General features: G+C 36.6%; 1 protein-coding gene across 1 annotated transcript; it reads right to left on the bottom strand.

The window, feature by feature from the left end:
- Window positions 1-931: 931 nt before the first annotated feature.
- LOC145772103 (centrosomal protein of 72 kDa-like) lies at window positions 932-12,859 on the bottom strand. Its single transcript, XM_082583938.1, has 15 exons — window positions 12,738-12,859; window positions 11,932-12,059; window positions 11,319-11,511; window positions 10,826-10,887; window positions 10,507-10,618; window positions 9,873-9,995; window positions 7,651-7,720; window positions 7,307-7,413; window positions 6,847-6,962; window positions 6,198-6,330; window positions 5,439-5,506; window positions 4,510-4,641; window positions 3,637-3,738; window positions 2,894-3,036; window positions 932-2,463 (listed from the first exon to the last, which is right to left on the bottom strand). The coding sequence occupies exons 1-15, from the start codon at window positions 12,799-12,801 to the stop codon at window positions 2,310-2,312; spliced, it is 1,707 nt and encodes a 568-aa protein (XP_082440064.1). The 5' UTR covers window positions 12,802-12,859; the 3' UTR covers window positions 932-2,309.
- Between the last annotated feature and the right edge of the window lie 9,127 nt (window positions 12,860-21,986).

Here is a 21,986-nt window from a genome sequence, read left to right as displayed (position 1 = left end):
AAGCAGCAGCTAACTGGCAGTCACTATCATCAAAAACATGGCCAAATCTGTTTTCCAAAGATTTCAACAATCGGGTTGTAATGGCAGGCAGACAGCCACCTTGTCGCTGTTTCGAAGTTCTTGTAGTCTTTTCCTCGTCATGCCCATATATGCCTTCTCTTCTGATTGCAGAATGTCCAGATATTGGCATATTGGTGGCATTACCAGTGGGGTTTGTTTCAGTCTCTGATACTTTAGACAAAAACTAATCCATATTGATTTTCCACTACTGACTACCGCGTCTACCTGTGTTCAAAGCTATATAACCAAAATCTACAAAAAAAGAATCGCTTTACAAAAAAGGAGAAGCTGAAATTTCTAAAAACAGACAGCTTAGTGGGGGAACAAACAACGGATTGTGGCGTCACAGACATCAATCCGTATAGAACACTGTAAAATCCTACCTCGCAGTTTACGCGGCCTCCTTTCTGTCGCTGGTACAGCGCAAAATCCTATCTCGCAGTTTACACAGCTCCTTTCTGTACACAACCTCGCTTCTTGTCGCCAAATGCCTATAATCTCTTCCAAACAAATAATTTGACCACTACAAAAAAACTGCCATAAACTGAAAAACAAACGACCAATTTTTGTTTGGGAAATCAAGTAACTGTAACTAGTAACTGTTGAAAAACGATAAAATAGTAGCTAGTTACCGCTTATCGTTACTTTTTCAAAAAAGTAACGAAGTTACAGTTACTCAAAAAGTAACTAGTTATGTAACTAGTTACTTTTTTAACTAGTTACTGCCCACCTCTGGCGATAGGCTATCTGACAAAAATGCACTAGTCTATAATCTGTGTAGACTGCCGTTAATGCGATAAAAAAATCGTGAAAACTGAAAACATGTTTCATATCTAATCTGTTAGCAGCCGTATGCCAGAGAAGATGACTGTATTCACTGTTCAATGGATCAGCTTAGCAAATGATTTCCATTTCCGCTGTGGTTTGTGAAATATCCTGAAACCAAATCTATATGATTGGTAGCTGAGCATACGTGAGTCAACAACTGGCTGTTTCTTTAAAAGATGAGTTGACAGATGTGTTCTTCATCGAACCACGCGATTATATCTCCATATTGAAGTGACTCATATCTAGCTTCGAAACTGGGATTCTTTTGACGAAGCAGGACAAAGATTAGAAGAAATTACATAATCTATAAACGAATCTACTGCAATGACAAGTTTAACAGAACAGGCGATCGGGAATGAAAGAGTTTCATGCACCGTACGTTCATACAAATTAGTGAAGCATTGATTTTGAATAAACAATGCTCTTTGGAAAATACTGATGTGTATAGACTAGCTAGCAAATAAATTTAATAAAATAAACAATTAATTATTAACTACAGATCGATTGGGGTTATACCGTTGATTTTGAATAAACAATGCTCTTTGGAAAATACTGATGTGTATAGACTAGCTAGCAAATAAATTTAATAAAATAAACAATTAATTATTAACTACAGATCGATAGAATTAAAATATTGATAATTCTAACAAAACTGCATCATTTTCAATTGCCTCAAGCTACGTTTTATTTTTGACAACTTGATTTGCAGCAATATTATACACTATACAGGTATCAATAAAAAAAGTAGCAGCGTTGAAACGACGCAAAACGATCGTCTTGCAACACTGGTTGGGTTTTTCCAGAAGTACGTTGCAACACTTGAACAGGCCAGTCAGCAAATCTGCTCCTTTTTACATCGATTCAACGTCTTCAGACTGTCTTTGCCGATGTCAATCACGTTGTTTTAACGTTATTTCGATGATCTCTAATAGTGACCATCAAAGAACTTCAAAAAAATTGGAAACACCCATCCAACAAATGATCCCTTTTTTTACACTGATTCAACGCCTGCAGACGTTGAATCAATGCAAACAAGTTAAATTTCTGCCTGAACGGCAATTACTGTACAAAAATTCATGTAAATCTGCAAAGGTGAAGCTGTCGATATCTTCAACATAAACGATGTACAGTAGAACAAAAACATTGGAAGACTATTTTAACAACACTTTGTTTGTACAATATTGTGAAGAAAGCGAACTGAACATTTTGTTCAATGTAAATTTTCATAACTGCGATTAAATATTTACACGGTGGATTGCTTTTAGATAGAGCGCCCGTACAGTACTGAGCGGGGCTATGCCACTAATCAATATCACGTATCACAATAGCAGCTTGTTTGGAATAATACGTTAAAAATTCAGTAAGTTAACGTCGTTTTAGCACAAATGGTATCTTTTTGTTCAAGATTAAGCCATTTCAAGTCACACTTCACCATTCATTACGTGACCGTTCGTTAGTTTGCTTGTGGAACGGAGTTGGTCGTAGCTCCACTTCAGTTGCTCAATCTCGCCCTGATGACGACTCCTGGTGTCTTCTAATTCACTTAAAAGATGCTCGTTAGTAGACACCAGAGAGCTGTAAAAAGGAAATGGAACATAGGATGATGATTTTGCCAAATGGGTATAAACAACCAAAGAAATAAGTTTGTCAGCTCAAGAAACATAACTCCTGTGATAGACATTCCTGAACGTAATACCATGATAACGCTATGATTTAACAGCCATAGGGTATAGTTGCATACTATTCAAATAAGTTAAACATATTGGTTGATTGATTGTGAAAGTCCTTATCTTCGGACTAAGAAAGTCTTATAAAGGAGCCTACTGTAATCAAATCATGAGCTTCGCACACTTGCAGAAGCTTTAACACTCTGAAACGAGCCCTGTTAGCGAGATCGAAGAATGATGTTTCCTATTGACATAGTGCTATTGTCTCTCAATTATTTCATCCACTATGTGCCGTTGAATGGAAAACTGTGGCTATGCACTGGTTCAACTATACCCACCGATGGCTATCTTGTAACATGGAGGCCAACTGGCTGATCTTCTCGTATTGTTCTGTACTTCTCTTCAAAGCGGCCACTTGCTGGACCAACTCTTTCTTCTGTTGCTCCAGCTCGAAGATCTTCTCACCATCCACTGCATCTTCCTGGAAGAAGGATTATTGTTTATACCCAGACAGCACAATCCGTCGCTTTCGCATTGATGCAACGTGTGCAGACGTTGAATTTTGAAATTTGATGATGTGGGCAGAAAATAGACGTTGAATTAACATCAGTTAACATTCGATTAGTAAATTAAAATTTCAACGCATAAATTGCTGGAAAGGTCAGGAAAACAAATTGCGCCACGCTTTATCTACTACATGGCCATTGGCCATTTGATAATTCGGACTCAATGTTTGTCGAAATTATTCTTTGAAAGCTGAAGATGCTATTACTATAGCGAAAGCGATTCCTAATAAATTACACTAAGAGGTTAAATTGTTGTGCAAATGCCAGCATTTGATGAATGCAAAATAGCAGTACCAATTGTCTTTTAAGATGAAATTAAAGCCAGATCACTCAACTGACAAACTGTCCCTTTCGGTAGTCTTAAAATTACTACAATTTCATCAATATTTTTAAATTTGTTTCAAAAAAACTTTTCTACGGAGATTTGCACATCTTATTGTCAAGCTGCTGAGGAATGCAACTTATTTGGTTGATGAAATGAAGCTGACTTGAACAGAACCAAAATCTGAGCAAACCTTTTCTTTAGTTTCCGACAACTGCGATTCCAGTTGGGCGATCTTTCCTCGAAGAATCTTGTTATCACTGATCGTCAGTTGTAGCCGAGACTTGGTATTTTCCTGTTCCAACAATAAACGAATGTGGAAATGGAGTAGAAATATCTTAAGTTGCATGTTTGTCGAAATTTTGTTGCCTTTGGCGTTAAAAACAAACTTCATCATAAATCCAAAAGACGTGGGTTTAGCTAACCCTTGTTCGTTGCAGCATTTGTGAGTTTTTTTGTCGTATCCAGGCTTTCGCCCGGTGGTTGAAGACATAGATTAAGTGGACGAGAAGGCAAGGAAACCAATCTTTGTGTCCACCTTCAGGAAGCTAGGTTACCGAGCATTGCAAACAAAATGCTGCATCGTCTAGTTTGGAAAGTTGGATTTTGGACAGTCCCAGACATAAAATTAACCACAAACAGATAAAACTAAGCAACCACACGGCATTTAACATAATATATTAAACTGAACATAAACTATAAACTACGAACGTTTTCGGTCATACACATGGAAAAAAGTCACCTCTTTACCAAAATTGTATTATAAAGTCAACCGTCTTTTACATTGAATCAATGTAAAAGACGGTTGATTTTCTGTCTGGGGAAATTAGTTGTAAATTCACAGCGTTGAATGAAGTGATAAAACCGTTTATAGGATTTGGTATGGGACGGCATGCGCGATACATCAATTAGACATGAAGCCATGACTTGGAGATGATAGCTACCAAAGTTCAGGAAAAAAGCCAGTTTCGTGAACTCAGACAAAAACTGGCTGATTGATTGATTCAACATCTGTAGACGTTAAATAAATGTACAAAAACAAATTTGCCACTTAAAGAGTTCGTACCAGTTCTTGATGCACTTTGGGAAGTTCTCCAGAAGCCTCGCTGATCTGCGGTGCTTTTGTTGATGTACTGCGCAACTTACTACGCAAGTCATCAATTTCTCTTTGTTGGTTGGACAATTTGTCGTGTAAAACCTTGTAGAAAAAAACAACAACAATAAGAACAAGCAAAAAATATTCATAACGTAGGCTACAATACAACTCAAATTTCGAAGTCGTTTGACGAGTAAGTTTTCGATGGCCTTAAACTTATCACAGGGTTTTCAACATGCAACAGAAATGAATGGATAAGTTGTAACAGATTGAGTTTCGCTTTTAGCAGCATGATTGTTGCTAGAATTTCAGAATTTAATTTCAACGTGGCCGGACTGTTACCACTCTTCATCGATGGGGCCATCAAAACACACTAATTTGTCCAAAATACGAAAAAAGCAGGCAAACCGTTGAGCATTTGATTTTAGACTGCCCATGGACAGCACTACCCAACGGTTTCAAGTCAACACAGTTTACCAATGTGGAAACATATTTAAAAACGGGCTAAAAAAAACATGCGCTTCAAGTGTGAAAATGCCACAGAAAATTACTTTTTCGTTTGTTTCACGAGAGCTTGTTACTGAGGTGGCTCTTGTAAACCTTTCAGTACATCAGGCATTCGAGTAATACCTTGATATGTTTGTATAGTGAAGTTGTAAATTCATGTCAAACCACTTGAATAAAATGTTGAACTAGCAAATTTTTTTGAATGAATGAAAAACTTTTCACATCTGCAAGGTACTTTCCCTCTGTCGTAAAGTTGCAGTGAAATAGTTGCACGCGGTAGACCTTGGATAATTTTCTTTCCTGCTAGTAAAATCGGTCTTTATTGCACTGATTCAACGTCTGCAGACGTCAATGCAAAAAAAGGCTGATTTTGCTAACTTGGTTTTGCTTACTTTGATTTGGACTTGTTTGGTGGTAGCGAGTTCTTTTTCGAAGTTTTCCAGAGGCTTGTGCAGTAAACCTGGACATCATGATTAACATTAGATAATAGGGTGTTTCATTTTGTTTCGAAATTAAAAACGTTCGGGTTTGCGTATGATGGGATTTTGGACACTGATTTGAAAAATGTAATTTTTATTCCATTATGACGTAATTTAGTTGTGGCACCGCGTGGCCTTATCTAATAGATAAGCTTAAATATGCCTGGTAAAAATAGCGGCGTAAAGATTTTTCCATGTTGTGAGAAAATTTGTAGAAGCAACCTCCTTGACTTCACGCCAAAATAAAACGGTGAGTATTCTGTAATTTTATGTCACTTTCTATTTGAATATCCATTTTCTGAGGAAGCAACGCTTGGGCAGCGAAAACTCGGAAGCAATTGATGATTTAGCGTGACATTTCATTTCATTGATAACTTGTTGCAAATTGATATAATAATGTATTTTGTAGTGCAATTTCTTATAAAACATAACAGTAAAAATGACACAGCGCGCGCAACAGAACTTTGACAAAAAATAAGAATCAAATTAAAGGTACTGCAAACTACATTTCTAAACTTAATGACAATAAGAAGTAGCCAAGTGGCCATGGCGGTCTTCGAGTCAGGCAGCCCCCGTCAAAAATACATATCCAGCTGTGAATCATGCGATAAAGTTAAAAGCAAACAACTATATAGAGAGTTGGGGCAATCTTTTTACTTTGCTTCGACTCACTTTGAAATTTCTGGTGATAATGCAAAGACTTTGAGCCATTCCAGTACCGGTCGACCAGATCAAGAAAAGATTCGACGAATTTGTTTTCAGTTATATTTTGCTTCTTGTCGTCGTCGTCAGCTCCGGTTGAATCCTGTAACACGGTGACGCAGTTCATAAAACGATCGCTATCGAGCTCCACCCAATAGCAAAGCAACCGTTTTTTACATTTAGCTTAGAAAATCAATGCTTAGGCTTAGAAAATCAATGTAAAAAAACGATTGATTTGCTGTCTGGGCTTAAGTAGTTGAGCAATAAGAACCAAGTCTTTACACTCAAGATACATTAAACTTGCAGGATGGGATTGAGTTAAGGTTTGTTGGAAAAGGGTTTGGTTTCATTGGTAGAAGGCCTTAATATAAACCCTAACCCAAATAAATCAAGTGCTAAGTAATTAGGTAAGACGTTGCAAGAAATTGAAGAAATGTGTACATTTCCTGGCAAGGCCATTAATGAAAAGTAGTGGTACAACCTTCTTCATACTCTCCCACAAAGATATGACAATTTGAAAGATCACTGAATCTGACTGACCGAAGATAATTTAACAACGAATGCCATTGATTTTAATTAAAACAAAATTTTATAGAATCAACGTTGAGGAGCAACCCACCCCGAAGCTGAGTTTTGTACGTTCTGGCAAACTTTTGTGCGCATTGGAGCTCATGGCGTCGGATTGGATGGAAACAGATGACTCAGGATTCACTGTGGGTGGGATGTCGTTTGAACCTGCAAAATGGGTTGTGTTTTATCAATAAATATCATTGTTTGTAATAATTTTTTGTACTAATTTTATCAATAAATATCATTGTTTGTAATAATTTTTTTGTACTAATTTTATCAATAAATATCATTATTTGTAATAATTTTATCAATAAATATCATTGTTTGTAATATTTTTTTTATAAATATTGAAAAAATAACATACGCTCCATTCTACGACAGCAAACCAGGCGCTTTTTAGATCGATTTAACGTCTGTAGACGTTGTTAACTAACAAATGAACTATTTTACTTGCATTCAGCAGCTTTTTTCAGTACAAAATAATTCAAAAACGGTTGGTGACGACCTACCAGGGTGGGGTGTGAAGTGGGCGAGACTTTGAAATTGTGTGTATGCGGACTCTTCGTCTTGAAACTTCAAATGATCATCTCCCACTTTGTCTTCTGCGAAAGCGACCCTGAGTGGAAAGCAATGCAACAACGATAATATACAAATTAAACTGAATTGCAATAAAAGAAATAACAAAAACAGAAAAGCTTATTATTATTCAAGCAAAAAAAAGTTTCTTTTGACACTGGTAGTCTATCTCTCGTTGTCATTTGAGCATCTGCCCAGCCAAAAAGGACTGGTTGTTGGCTGGGACTGAGGCTGCCAATGTTTGCTTGGATAACCAAAACCTCTAGACAGCACTCACCTGAGAGCCCCTCCAGCCGACAGCTTGCGTTCTTCTTCTTCAGTTTGTTTCCGAACAATTCGAACCAAGTCTTTAAAAACAGTTTGTTATAGATATTTTTTCAAAGTTAAAGGTTTTACTGACGACTGAAGCATTACACTGAAATCAACACAATTATCAAACTGGGAAAGTGTTGCTTAACGTCACTGGATGTTGAAACGATAAAAATGGCAATTTTTGCTGGTTGCTTTGTCTTAGGGCACAAAGTAAAACCTTCTTTCTATTGCAATTTTGCTCAAAAAGAACCTGCTGCAGCACACCGTATGAACACAAAACGTAAAAAGAAAGAGAACCTCGTTATGTTGTCAAAGTTTGGGTATAAAAAATATCTAATGAAACCTGTGTGATCAAACCGCTTTTAACCAGTACAAACTATCAAAATCGCCTATCTGTGGAACTTTCTCGCTTGTATAAGCACTTGTTTAATTGGGCTAACTTATCTTAGTTTCAATGTACAGTAGTTGCATTCAGCAGTATTAACTATACATTACAATTACATAAGTTTTCTGCTGAGACAACAACCCTGGATAACGTTAATTTTTCAGAGTGAGATTCGGATTGATAAAAATATGCTAAATATACTTTTTTTTATAATAACCTACTTTTAAGCTTAATAATACCTTTTATATAATAATATATCTATCAATATCACTTATTACGCATGCTTGGTGTATGCACAACCATGCAAGTGTACTGTATAGTTAATTTTAGTAACAGGCAATATTGAACAAAAAGATCAAAATCCTGGTAAACGTTTGTTTGCCTATTAATTATTATTACTTGTTCATTCTGTTGATAAACAGAAGACTTTTCACACAATGATATAACCGTTACTAGTACTACAGCAACCAACTAAGCGTTGCAGTTTACAAACCATTGTAATGTCCATCAAAACGGTAATAAAACAACTAGTTGGTGTCATTTTGAAGATGACGTCAATTAACGCAAGTTTCACAATAATTACGCTACGTGTTGTTTTCACGCCGTGAGAACAAACAAACAAACAACGAAAGCACTTCAACTTTCCTTCATTCTTAACTCTTATCTTACTGGGACAAGCCACTTGCGTCTTTAAACCGTTATTTTTACATTAGTTTCACATTCTCAACTAACACATAAAAAACTATCTGGCGTTCACATACGATTTTCTTATTAATTAATCACCTTCAATAGGACAATCCTGAGCTAACATCCACTCTTATCCAATAAATTCAAATCTCGACCACACAGCCAACGCTTCTGCCACACTTAAATGAAGTTTGACTTAACGGTTATTCGCTTGAAAGAACAACAATCTATTGTTGGCTTGGGTTAACAAAAAAGAACGCAACGACTCTCTCTTATGAGCGCATTGTCAAATTGATCTGATCTGGTAGGGTGGGGTATGAATAACAATGCGATTGGAAGTTTCAAGTGACTGTTTACGGATTAACTTTTTGAATACCACTGGTGGTTTAATCCGATTGCCTACACCAAGGTTTTACAAGAGGCGGTACCATGCGACACATCAAAAGATAAAAAAATGAGTAGACGACACAAATGTGACTGACTAAGTGGTGTTTACATGTTGTTTTGAAAGTAATGTGTAAATTGTATCAACAATAGATAAAAAAATTAAAGCACCAGGCGCACAGAGAAGGAAGGCCATGACCATTCTATAAGACTTGATTGAGGGGTTCGTTGTATTTCAAGAGATTTCAATTGGTTGATCATGATATACTGTACTATGCCGGTACAAATGTATGTCTTAACGTAAAATGCCAGACATGGTAGCCATGATGTACGTATTGTCGTTTGTTCATAACTTTTTGCCCTGTATGGCGGAATGGCCCGTTTCGGTGAGTCCGATTCGGTGAGTCCGATCCTTTAACGGGGGATTTTTTCAATTTTTTTTTTAAATTATCGGGTACCGTAGCCTAATTATCATTGCCGTTTTAGGGTTAGGGGTTAGAGGTTAGGAACTCACCGAATAGTAGCAGACCCCTGTATGGCGTGCACGTTTAATAGTGATCATTGTGGTTTCATCCAGTTTTATTTTTTGTTCCCGCATGAGTAGCCTATTATCATTCTGGTTTCTCTTTTTTGGATTATGACAACAAAAATGCATCAATGAGCCCAAAAAAAATGTTCACGTCGCTGGCTTAGAAAATAAACTGAGGTAACGCCCTGCATTCTGCACCTACCATCTTGTGTGTGCAATTCAGAAGAAGGTTTGGATGATCTCGTCGCAGTTGAACTTTCACCTTTTCTCATTCCTTTGTTGACGTAGTCAATGACGTCAGTGACCGTGTCGTCATCTTGAACAACTGATGAATGAAAATATTGTACATAGTCGGTGCGTTCATTGCAACGACACAGCAATGAAGAGGCGTGTTTAATGTCTATTGTCAGAAAAAGTTGTCCAACCATGCTATTGGCAAATTAGAATTAGTCAAAGACCAAAAGTCAAACACAACAAACTTATGTTTTTTTATAAACCAACGAAGAAAGTCGTAAGAGATCTGCTTCGAGGGGATCGTCGTTGGTCAAAATAATGCAATGCATACGGGAAGATTATTGAAAAAATTGCAAATACTATAATAGATCATAGCGCTACGCAGTACTACGGTATCACAGCTGAAAAACAGACATCTGATGGCTAAAATCTCAGCAATGCTTGAGTGAAGTAAAAAAATTGCTTTATACAATGTTCAATCATATACTATTACATACAATCAACACAATTTGTAAGTTGTGGGGTAGGCTACAGCGGGCGCCAACAAGGACCACAAAAGATAAACAAACGCCACCTCGAGGTTGACTAAAGAACATGATCACCTGAAGGCTTCTGAACGATGTTTTTCACGTAAGCAACACGTGGTTGGCGAGACTTGGAGGGTCCAGCACTGCCGGCTTCTTTGTCTTCATCACAGGAAAACATATTTGTTGTCTGAAAGTCATAAATTTTAATTCTTGCTGTTGGTCTAGCAGGAATCATGCAAAAACGAGTAGGCTGATGAAAGTTTCTGCAGCTATGTCGCTATGCAGTATGTGGCGATGCACTTTGCTGCTAAGACAATTTGTATTTGTAGTAGTATGAGCCAGTTAACACCTTAAAAAATTTCTTCCGGCATTGTTTCAGCAATATTATACTCACATCATTGGATGAAAAGTGCATCAAAGCTGCTTTCCTCTCGCTGTCACGGACGGGGCGATCGTCTGAAATACACGAAACGAAATGTCAAGAGAACCTGCATTGCAATGTTTGGAAAGATACAATGCATTACAACATATTCTTTTTATCATCGCTGATAAATCCAACATTAATATATTGCAATGAATTTAAATGCAATATTGTAATTAAATGACATTTGAAACAGCGCATAAACATAGATGGCACAGCAGACTAAAAAGGACAATTTGTCGCTTTCCAGCTGATAAAGATTTAGATGAAGTGGGTAACTGGGTATGCCCCATTTGGAGTCTTGCCGAGAAACAGTCTTATCCTTATGTTGAACCGATAATTTTCAGAGCATCAGTCGTGAGAAATCACTTCTGGGCACTGGGTCACACAATTGACAAGAAAAAGTATAGCCCATTCCCCACATCCCTATTCCCTAATGAAAACAATTTTAATAACTATACAGTACCTAATCTCCGTAGAAGTGGTAACATATGGGCAATGAACAGGCGATAATCAGGTTCATTTCCAGTAACCGGGTTTAACCGCAAATCAATGTCTCTTAAGTTTCTGTTCTTGCGCAATCGGAATATCTCCTTCAAGTCTTGTATCTTGTTGTAATACAAGTTAAGTTGCTCCAACAATGTCAGATGCTCCAAACCCTGTAAGCAAAACATGTATATGAAAAGAAATATTGTTACTTGAAAACTATGCAAGTGATGCACAGAGTTCTTTAACAAAAAAATTACACTTTTCTTACAGAAAGCATGTAGGAAATTAAAAAAATAAATTCACTTTTCTGGACACCTAGCTTTTTGCTAACTTAAACTGATATTAATGATAACTGCAATTAACTATCTTATAATTTAAAATGTGTCCCCTTTATTTGTATCTTTTTCATGCAACAATGGTACATCCAATAGATATTGATTTTAACCAAGTTATGTTGTGAAACTTACTACTTTTTCATTTATTAGGCTACTTAACATTTCACATCACATGTCACAGGGAATGAGGGACATTCAAAATTACAAAGTCTGTGTTTTGACAAATCATGCAAGAAACATAAAAATTGTTATTACTTTTAATGACGTTATGTGATTTTTAGCCAAATTCAACTGCTGCAAACGTGTAAAATTTTGAAGTGAAAATCCAAGTCCAGTGATTTTCTCATGGTAGGTCCCAGGTAGGGAAAGTGACTTGACATCATCTGAAAAAAAACTTAGCAATATAAAAATGAAAAAAACAGTAACATTGCTTTCCTTACGAGCAGACACGACCATTGGACAAACTAATGATGCAGGCCAAATCCAGCTTGCCAGATGTTGATACAGCAAACAAATTGGTGAATCAAACGAAACCAATTCATTTTTGTCATAATTCTAATGTACAGTTGACTTCATCAGACAAATAAAAGCCATGCACAATCAATAAATCTATCTGTCATTGCAAGTATATATAATTTATTGTTACATCACAGTAAAGCATCGTTGAACTGTGAATTTTTAAGTGCATATGATCCGTTCATGTTGACTAGGCTTTAAGTATAAAAATGTGCTTATGTGGTATTGCAGATGCAATGTTACATGCTAACAGTTGAGTAGATAACATATGACAGGAAAATTTCTTTGAACATGATTGTGTTTGTGCATCAAATAAAAATTGACAGCACATGCGAAGCTTCCAAAGCAAAGCAAACAACTGAATGTTTTTCACAAATATTATCATTTAAAGCACTCTGTTGAGGAAAATCATCAACACCTATTTGCAATTAAGAACAGCCAATACAAAGCTTTAACAAAAGTTATAACATGTTGTATGATTATTGATTAGTCATCTATACTTTTTGTATAAATAATGCACATGTTTTTTTACTGTCTTAACGTACCCAAATTGTCATGTTCTAGTTGAATTCTTTCTATAATCCACTTTTCAGTAATTTCCAATGACATCTTTTGTGAAGTTTGAATATCAGACGATTATGACAAAATGATTTCAAGCATATAAATTAAGCTGCCAGATAACCTACATAATAAATATAAAACAACCAAGTAAATACAAGAACGCTTTCTTTAGAGAGTATCATTGTAAGTTTGTAGTCACCAATCCTTCTCATTAGCAGTGAAAACATAATTACACATGATAAGTCATTCCCGAAACTATATATTCGTAAATAATTATGATACACTAAAACAAAATTTGACTGAATGTAACTAGAGAAAACAGGTGTGCGATGAAGATTGCATACAACTGCCTTTGACAGACAGGACCATATTCACCAGAGACAACTTCATAAATTTCAACACAAATGAAACATTTCAATTTTATAATTTATATTTCAAAAGTCTTGGCTGGCAGGTAACTTTGGTGACCTTTTGCTGCCATTTTGGTTGTTGACATCAAAAGATGTTATCCCATCTAAAAGTTAGACTTCCTGTGAATGACTATTTATATCATTAGGCCTATCATTAGCAAATAAATACAATCATTGAATGAGCTGCTTTGAATTTAAACTATTAAAATGTGTCAAAAAATGCTTTTGACCAGTGTCAAAACTGAGATCCAATAGAATTTCACACACAAGCTTTTTACTGATATGCTGCAGTTACATGCCAGACGTTGACACAAAAGATGGCAAATTATGATGCTTTTTTGTTGTTGTTGAAGAACCAGCAAGCCATAAAGAAAAAAGCAAACTTTATGCTCAAGTGCTGAGAAAACCATAGCGTCAAAGACTACGGTATGACTAAGATGTGTGATAACCATTACAGGTTAGTCAGTTGCAAAATGATTCTAAAACTAGAAGACATTAGAACTGCTACTCTGTTATAATTTGGCTACTTAATTAACTTCCTGCATTACTTAAACTTTCTACTTGTGACAATAATAACACTGACTTTATTGTGTGTCCAACTGTCCATTGTGACAACATACAACAGAGTTGCACAGCCGCATTACAATGTACTTTAAAGGTACAACACAATAGACAGCTGGAAGCAGCAAAAGACAGTTATGCAGTCATTTAGTTAACTGTGTTCATTTTGGCATCAAACAAAAAAGACTCCATTCAATTTTTTTTTTTATTCTTTGCTGCTGGCGCAAACATGCACAGAACCGCATAGTACCGTAAACATACAAATTTGACACCAACAAAAGGGAAAGAGACTTCACTTGCATAATTCCTAGGAATAGGATACCATGTTGTTCCAATTATAAAGTGTGAAACATTGGCCTGAGTAATTTTGCATTATTTATACACCATGTAACAATTTAGGCTATTAAAGCCAGCTAACCAATTCCAATTTTGAAGTCAACCTTTCTTATTTGAATTTCGCGGTTTGCATACATTTTTATCTTCTCCGAATGCAACTGTCACGGTTTGTGTTCGCTAGGGGGCGCTCTAATTCAGTTACCAAAATATGTAGGTAGATCTATGGTGCCATCGAAGCTTTGTTGCGCCAGCAGCGTATCTGCTGACTGCTGTTATCAGGGAAATAAACATTTAATACAAATAAAACCTATAGGCTAACTTATTTTGGTCTCAAGCGCGTTTTAACGTTCAGGTTTTATTGCTTCTACCTTAGCCATGTTGACGTGTATTGTTTTTGCTGTGATGGCCAGAAATAAAAACAACTGAGTTGAATTTAAAATATTTACTAGAATATTATTGTTCCAGACGGTTGTTCGCCTGGTCAAACGTCATGTAGAAACCGTTCGGGTCTACTGAATATTACGTCATGGAAATTCCTAAAACATGAGCCAAAATTGCACCATCGTCCGTAAGACTCGTGTCAAACCTGTTGAAACCGGTTTAAACATGAAATGTTGCGTCGCGCTACTGCTCTCGTGCCTTTGAGTTATCACAAATTTTTCTGATTCATTCTCGAAGTTGTTTGTTGGAAGTCGGTCGCACATTTAACTGGTTTATTTGGTGCTTGCTAACTGGACAAATTCTCCGTCTTTTATCCAAGTAATCTGTATCGTAGTGACAGTTTTGAGGTGTAGGCATTGCATCTCCATTTCGATAGCCGCGGGCTAATTTTACAGGAATACACTTTAAGAATAGACGTTTCAAGAAGTGTTTCCTTTTCGGTCACTATATGCAGACAAACGGTTCCGGGAACTTTATGTTACAATTTTCCCACGAAGAGATTATGGTTTACCGCTGTGACCAATTATCACACTCTTGATGATAAAACACTGCCGACAAACATGACTATTGTATATCGAGATTTTTTTTTCAAGCTTATCAACACCAATTTGAGATTTGTTTATTAATTTATTTGTTTCAACTTTCTTAATTTTTCAAGGTGTTGCGACTTGCCACCATAGCCGTACGAGCCAGGATGGCAGGGGGGGCAGCTGCCCGTTTCAAAACGTCGCAAATCCGGGCAAAATCTTGCAATTATTAGGGCAAAAATTGCTATATGAAAAGCTACAAAATTGCATGAATTAAGAAAAACTGTAAATTAATATCTTTTTCTATCAAACTAAGTAGGCTACAGCCTCTTATTTGAACAAGAAATGTGCCGCAAAATTTCCATTTGGTACACCCGTATTGATGTATTGTATTGCATGATGATCAAACTGTAAGTACGAACTGCATTTAACTAACTGCATCATGCCAATTTGGGCAGCCACCAAAATATGTTTATATTACTTTTGTGAAACTGCCCAAATCAAAACGCAAAATTTGCTATAGCCTATAGATAATTTTATTAATTTTCACAAATGTATCGTGTTGATTTGGGCAACTACAAAATATGAATTTATATAAATCTGGTGAATACTTTTAATACTTAAACTTAATTTTTCCCATGTACATAACTGTATCGTTTGTCGGCAGCAGTGGCCGAGTGGTTAGCGCGTTGGGCTCGCAGTCGAGAGCCTGCATGTTCGACTCCAGCCACCCGCACTTGTTGTTGTTTCTCTGGGCAAGAAACTTTACGATAATTGCCTCTACCCAGTGATCGATTTCGAGTAATGGGTAGTACCAAATTTAAGCTTGAGCAACTTGCGCTTGAGCAACGCACGTTAAGGGCTGCTCTCCATTCAGCGGCATCTAATGGATGGAATAATTCCCCGACAACAAGCCTTCAACAATCGGAAACTTCACTCTGTCAATCTCGGTGACCGGGCCTGCGTCAGTGATTCAAAGCCTCTACAAGTATGCGAAACTGCCAGGATTAAGCTCTGCAAGAAGCTTTCCCAGTCCGAGGATAAAGATTCAATCAATCAATCAATCATAAGTAGAGTAGACAACCGGAAACAGACAATGCCGTCGGCTGCAGCGTGGGTCAGGTGTACGTCGGAAGGCGTACACCGATGCATAGCGCTCAAGTCCGCTTTCCCGCAATGCAGGATAAAGATAATAAAACAACAACAACAAGATTTGGGCAACAAAAAAATATGAAATTATTTGATCATAGTCTATTTATAAAACTGCCCAAATTGGCATGATGTAGTTGCCTCGGTATCAAAATTTACAAAGTCTTTAATTTTTTTTCATAATATCCATAAATGCATCATCTTGATTTGGGCAACTAAGTTACAGTACTTTTTCAACCATAAACGGACATAGCTAAGCGACACCACAACATTTAACAAAAAAACGTTATACCTGTTAAATGTAATAGGAATGTTGTGGAGTTGCTTAGCTTTGTTTGGTTAATTTTATAAAACTACCCAAATTAAAATGATGCATTTGCGCTCCAAAATAATAAAAAAAATAGTTAGTTTGTTTATGCAACTGTGTCATGTTAAATGTTGCTGCTGAAATATATAATCTCAAACCAATCATAATATATTCATTTATTTTAAGTGGGGTTGTTTTTTATTTGTGGTGTGTAAAACAATATTTGTTACTCATACTTACCGTGCCAAAGTGCAGAAGCATCGATAAAATGCACAAGCAAGGTATCTTCAAAGATGAATTCAGTTGTTCTATCTTGATTACTTTGGTAAGAAATTCTAGCTAGCTGGCGATCTTGTTATGTTAGTTTTTTACTGTTATCATGCACCACATACATTATATTTGGGAAATTTCTATAAAAGCGTGCAGATTTGGGCAAATTTACGTTCTGCCCCCCCAAAATGGTCTGGTCTCGTACGGCTATGCTTGCCACCGTGCCAAAATTCTTGTATTTAGTAAATCATTCTCTCTCGACCATGCTTTAATGTTCCCGTTTTGTAGCTTCTATCTTTTTCCAAATCCTTGCCATGTCATAGCAAGTGATAATGTTTTTTTTTTTGCCTAGATGGCGGGAAATAAAAAACAAAACGGGATGATGAGTTGTGTCCTTCTGAGTGATTCCATGATCTAATTTTTTTCGAAGATGGGTGTTGGTAACCCTGGCCGTAGTAAATTAGATATCCAAGCTTCCGTATTTTCATAGTGTATGGCAAGGATGCCAGAGCTTGGTTTTTCCACCTAGATCTGGGTTTTTTTGACCACATCTGGGTTTTAAGTTGTTTTTTTTTCAAATTTAGGTAAATCTAGGTTTTTTGGTTTTTAACTTTGTACAGAGCTTGCACGGTATTAAGGCACTGGGATCCTCGCTAAGTGGTCCACACTGCAACACAAAAATGATAAGGTACCGTAATGTTTTTTGCATCAGCTACTGCAGTCAGTGAGGTACAGGATGCTGAAGAAATGATCCAACTTGATGAAAATGTGAATGACTAAAAATTGGAGTAGTACAGCTATTTGTGTTACTGAACATTTATTTATTGTGAGTTTGAGTTATTCTTTTCAACGTTATGTTCAAATGAAAAAGGCTAAGCAGGGTTTATTGCTAAGAACCAATTTAGCTGTACACCAAACTGTAAGCAGGCATGATGATTCTCCTCAGCCACAGTCTACAACTCACACAGCAAAAGTTTAGTTCAAAAGTCAAAACTAACCTTAATGGCTAGCCTATACACTCATACATCTAGTCAGTTTTAGAAATTTTGGTTAAACACACACTGAACCTTGCTAGCCAGACGCTTTACCATGAAGGCAATTTTGAGCCAAAATCTTTGCTGTGAGCCCTTATAGGCCTACCAAGCTCTTGTTTTTGTATATAGTTATATTCCATATATATTAACTACTACCATAATGATACCAACATAATGATAAGCATGTATATTGTATAATTATATATACGACATACGTGTTACTATTTGCAGCTTTCTGAGGCTTCTGTGTAATGATTTAAAATGGTGCTAAAAGCACACGCAGGTTTTTTTTAGGCAGTGGCTATTTGACCGGCTCCGGTCTTTGAATCTGAAACACTATTTGACCGGTCATGACGTCATTACATAAGTACTTTTTTCTTTTTCTCTTTCAAAGCAAAAGACGTGAAGCGCCGATATAAAGTTCTAAATTCAACCCGCTCTCTTCAACTAAGTCCGTGGCGCATACGTTGCGTCTTGGGTTGCCATTCTAGAGGGGATGAGTTCGATACTATCTGGAAGCATTGACTTTTTTTTCATTTTTTTTTATTTAAACTTTGAACCGAAGCGCATTTTTGTGATCAATTTTTAATTTGAGTAGCCTACAGCCCATTTTTTTATGTCTTTTCAAATGTGAGAAATAAAATTAGAGTTTTTTTAATTTGCTGGAATTTGAGAATTTCTCTTGGTAATTTTCCGATCGTGATAAATGGTCCAATTTTCCAATCGTCCATTTTTTTTAAAAGAAAATTACATTTTTGCTCTCAAGTTAGTTATAGCCTCTACAATACTTCTTTAAAAAATATAACTAACTTGAGAGCAAAAATGTAGGGTCGTTCAGCAAACACGGTCACTTATGACGATCGGAAAATTACCCAGAGAAATTCTCAAATTCCAGCAAATTAAAAAAACTCTAACTTTATTACTCACATTTGAAAAGACATAAAAAAATGGGCTGTAGGCTACTCAAATTAAAAATTGACCACAAAAATGCGCTTCGGTTCTAAGTTTAGATTAAAAAAAATAAAAAAAAAGTCAATGCTTCCAGATAGTATCGAACTCATCCCCTCTAGAATGGCAACCGGGGCGCAACGTATGCGCCACGGACTGAGTTGAAGGAAACGTGTTAAATTTAGAACTTTATATCGGCGCTTCACGTCTTTTGCTTTGAAAGAGAAAAAGAAAAAAGTACTTATGTAATGACGTCATGACCGGTCAAATAGTGTTTCAGATTCAAAGACCGGAGCCGGTCAAATAGCCACTGCCTTTTTTTTAACCGCTTTAGCCTACTACATATTTTCTGGACCTGGGTTTTTTTGCCTCATCTAGGTTTTTTTTAGGACACAATCTAAGTTTATTAGAAATTTGTTGCTGGCATCCCTGGTGTATGGTAAGTGTTGGACATTAATTGGTTGCTGTTGCACCTAGTCTGATTGCAAATGTCTTAAAAGTAGCGTTTAGGCCTAAAAACAATTTTCAAATTGACTTTGGTCATGCGCAACTTGCACCCAGGTGGCTAAATGCCCGAATGGTCATGTGACCTCCTAAATTGGCAAAAATTCCACAACTTTTGAAACTGTTAAGGCAAGCTAGAAAACTGGTTTCTTCATTGAATTAAAAATGCTCAGAAGGCCAATGTTTTTATCTGCTATCATGCAACATTTGCTTCTTAATGTAATCCAAGAAACAACAGTTAAGCCCAGGGGCGCCGGAACGATTTTTGACTGGGGGGGCAAGATTACGAAAAAAGGGCACTTTTGTTTACTAAAAGGCCAATTTTTTTTCAAGTTTTAAGATAAGATATAGCGATAATGCTAATCTATCAGCTCACTATGTGTTGAGTAATGATAGCATACAAGTATCCGGTATGCAAAGAAGGGCATCATGCTATGTTATAATAGGCTTGCCATACGTCCCGGTTTAGCCGGGACAGTCCCGATTTTAAGACCTTGCCCGTTGTCTCGCCCGGTTAACCAATTTGTTCCGGAGTTTTCAATTTGAGATTTGCAAAAAAAAAATCTTGAGCGAGTCATCACAATTCTTTCTCAAGTAGGTCTGCGGAAAATATCAACAAAATGTTTCAGAAGCAAATGATCAACATCGACTTCTTTTTCGATGAGCACGTTTTGGTAAAGAAATAGATGTCTAAGAGTGAGAGGAAAGAATCATGGCAAAATGCAACGACATCTCTTGAACAAAAGTAAACTTTAACAAAAACATAACCATTCCAAACTTTCAAAACCTTGTCGAGTTTGCGTTTTGCTTGCCTGGGACATCAGCACCAGTTGAACAATTTTTTTCAATTATGAACAATATGTGGTCTGATGACAGAGGCCAAATGCTAGAACAGAATGTCAAAGCTCTCCTCACTTGCAAAATTAATGTTGATTTGACATGTAGTGAATTTTATGAAAAGATAAAATCTAACACTGTAGCTTACTTTCGAAAAAGGTACTTAGCACAGAAAAATATTATTAGGCCTGATTCATGTGCTCATAAATATTGTTAAGTTCCCTTGCTTTCGTTGGAGAAATAGGCTTAAATATATTGGTAATTTTCCCATATTAAATAATTATAGTTGCATTAAATTATTTTGTATTAGGCCTACATTAAGATTATTTGCAGTTTTATATGCGTCCCGGATTTGCATTTCTAAAAAACGACAAGCCTATGTTATAATGATGTAACCTACTGTCAAGCCTTAAAGCAGCCTGCGGCCATGGCCGCTAAGTAGTGCTTGAATGACCGCCGGTGCTACCTCCTCAATCGGCCAAGTTTGGCCGCCAGTCTCTTCTAGCCAATTATTTAATTTCGCAATAGAATGATCGTGGATTAGCTGTCGAAAATATGTAGTGTCAAAGAGTGACGCAAAATTAGATCAGCGCGTCATAATCGCCACTGTTGCATTGTGCGGGAATATTTGTTATTGCTGGAATATATCCATCTGCAATCAGCCGATCAACAGCGCTGTAAGTCTTGTTTGTAATTCCCAATGTATATTTGAATAAAGTCTTAATCGAAAGTGCTAATTTACATCGGCTGGCAATATTGTCGTTTTTATGTCGAATCGATGTTGTCGGACATTGAATCGTTGTTAAAAAGGAAAACTAGGTTAGTTGACATCCGAGGGGAAAACATTTTATCATCCTATTTTGCAAAAATTCTGCTTCTTTTAGTAATGTCCTTCACATCATTGAAATACTTATTTTATTACCTTGCCGTCATCGTCAACACATGTCGAACGTTGCTTCTCGTTGCTAAAAAGAATTCTAGATGAGTGGCAAACTTCTTTAAAATCAGTCACATTGGAGACACTCGTGCGAGTGTCGTTAGATGGTCCCGCAGTACTGGATTACAATCCCGATGAAGCAGTTATTGCGTGGTGCAACGATTCTATTGTAGGACGTCGCCCAGGCCCAGACTTCAACAACGCTAAGTGATGATTTTAGCATTGTTGCAAGTTTAATTCTATTTACTTGTGCTATCGTTATTTTGTATTTTGGCCTCCAAGCATGCAGATTTGGCCGGCGAAAAGGAGCTCCCGGTAGGCCACGATGGCTGCCGAAAAAACAACGAATTTTAAGGCGAAAAGCAGAAATTGTTATATTGCAGAATGTGCAGTAGCTTACATGACTTTAAAACGGCACCATTGCCCCCCCTGCCCCCCCATCTGCAGAAAAATTGAGGGCAGGGGGGGCATTCGCCCCCCCCGCTTCCGGCGCCCCTGGTTAAGCCACCGATTTAGTTTCGAAAAACTCTTGTATTTAGAAGTTATATAAAAAAACAATGAAAACTATTAATATATAATATACTACAAAAAGTGCTCAATGCCAAGCAAAAAGGCAAAGCAGAGCGATTTAAATCAAATATAGTTATTACTATCTGAAGCCTTTACAAATTGTTTCACTATAAATATATAATAAATATAATATATAAATAAATAGCCTATATATATATTTTTTCAAAATTATTTAAAAAAGTGAAACAATTTGTAAAGGCTTCAGATAGTAATAACTATATTTGATTTAGAAGTTATATATATGTTTTCATCGGATGCAACCTATTTCGTCCCCTGAAATCGGGGTACGACGTATTCTGGGGACAAAATCCTTGGCTTAAACATTTCTAACCCTGACGTCATTGCATAGCACGATCAGTTGTTGCAAGAATATAATTTCTAGTGCATCCAGAAAATGTTAAT

Source organism: Aplidium turbinatum, chromosome 6 (assembly GCF_918807975.1).
Source record: "Aplidium turbinatum chromosome 6, kaAplTurb1.1, whole genome shotgun sequence".
In the NCBI taxonomy this organism is placed as follows: domain Eukaryota; kingdom Metazoa; phylum Chordata; class Ascidiacea; order Aplousobranchia; family Polyclinidae; genus Aplidium; species Aplidium turbinatum.
Note: the sequence above shows the minus strand (reverse complement) of the source record. Positions and strands in the feature narration are given on the sequence as shown.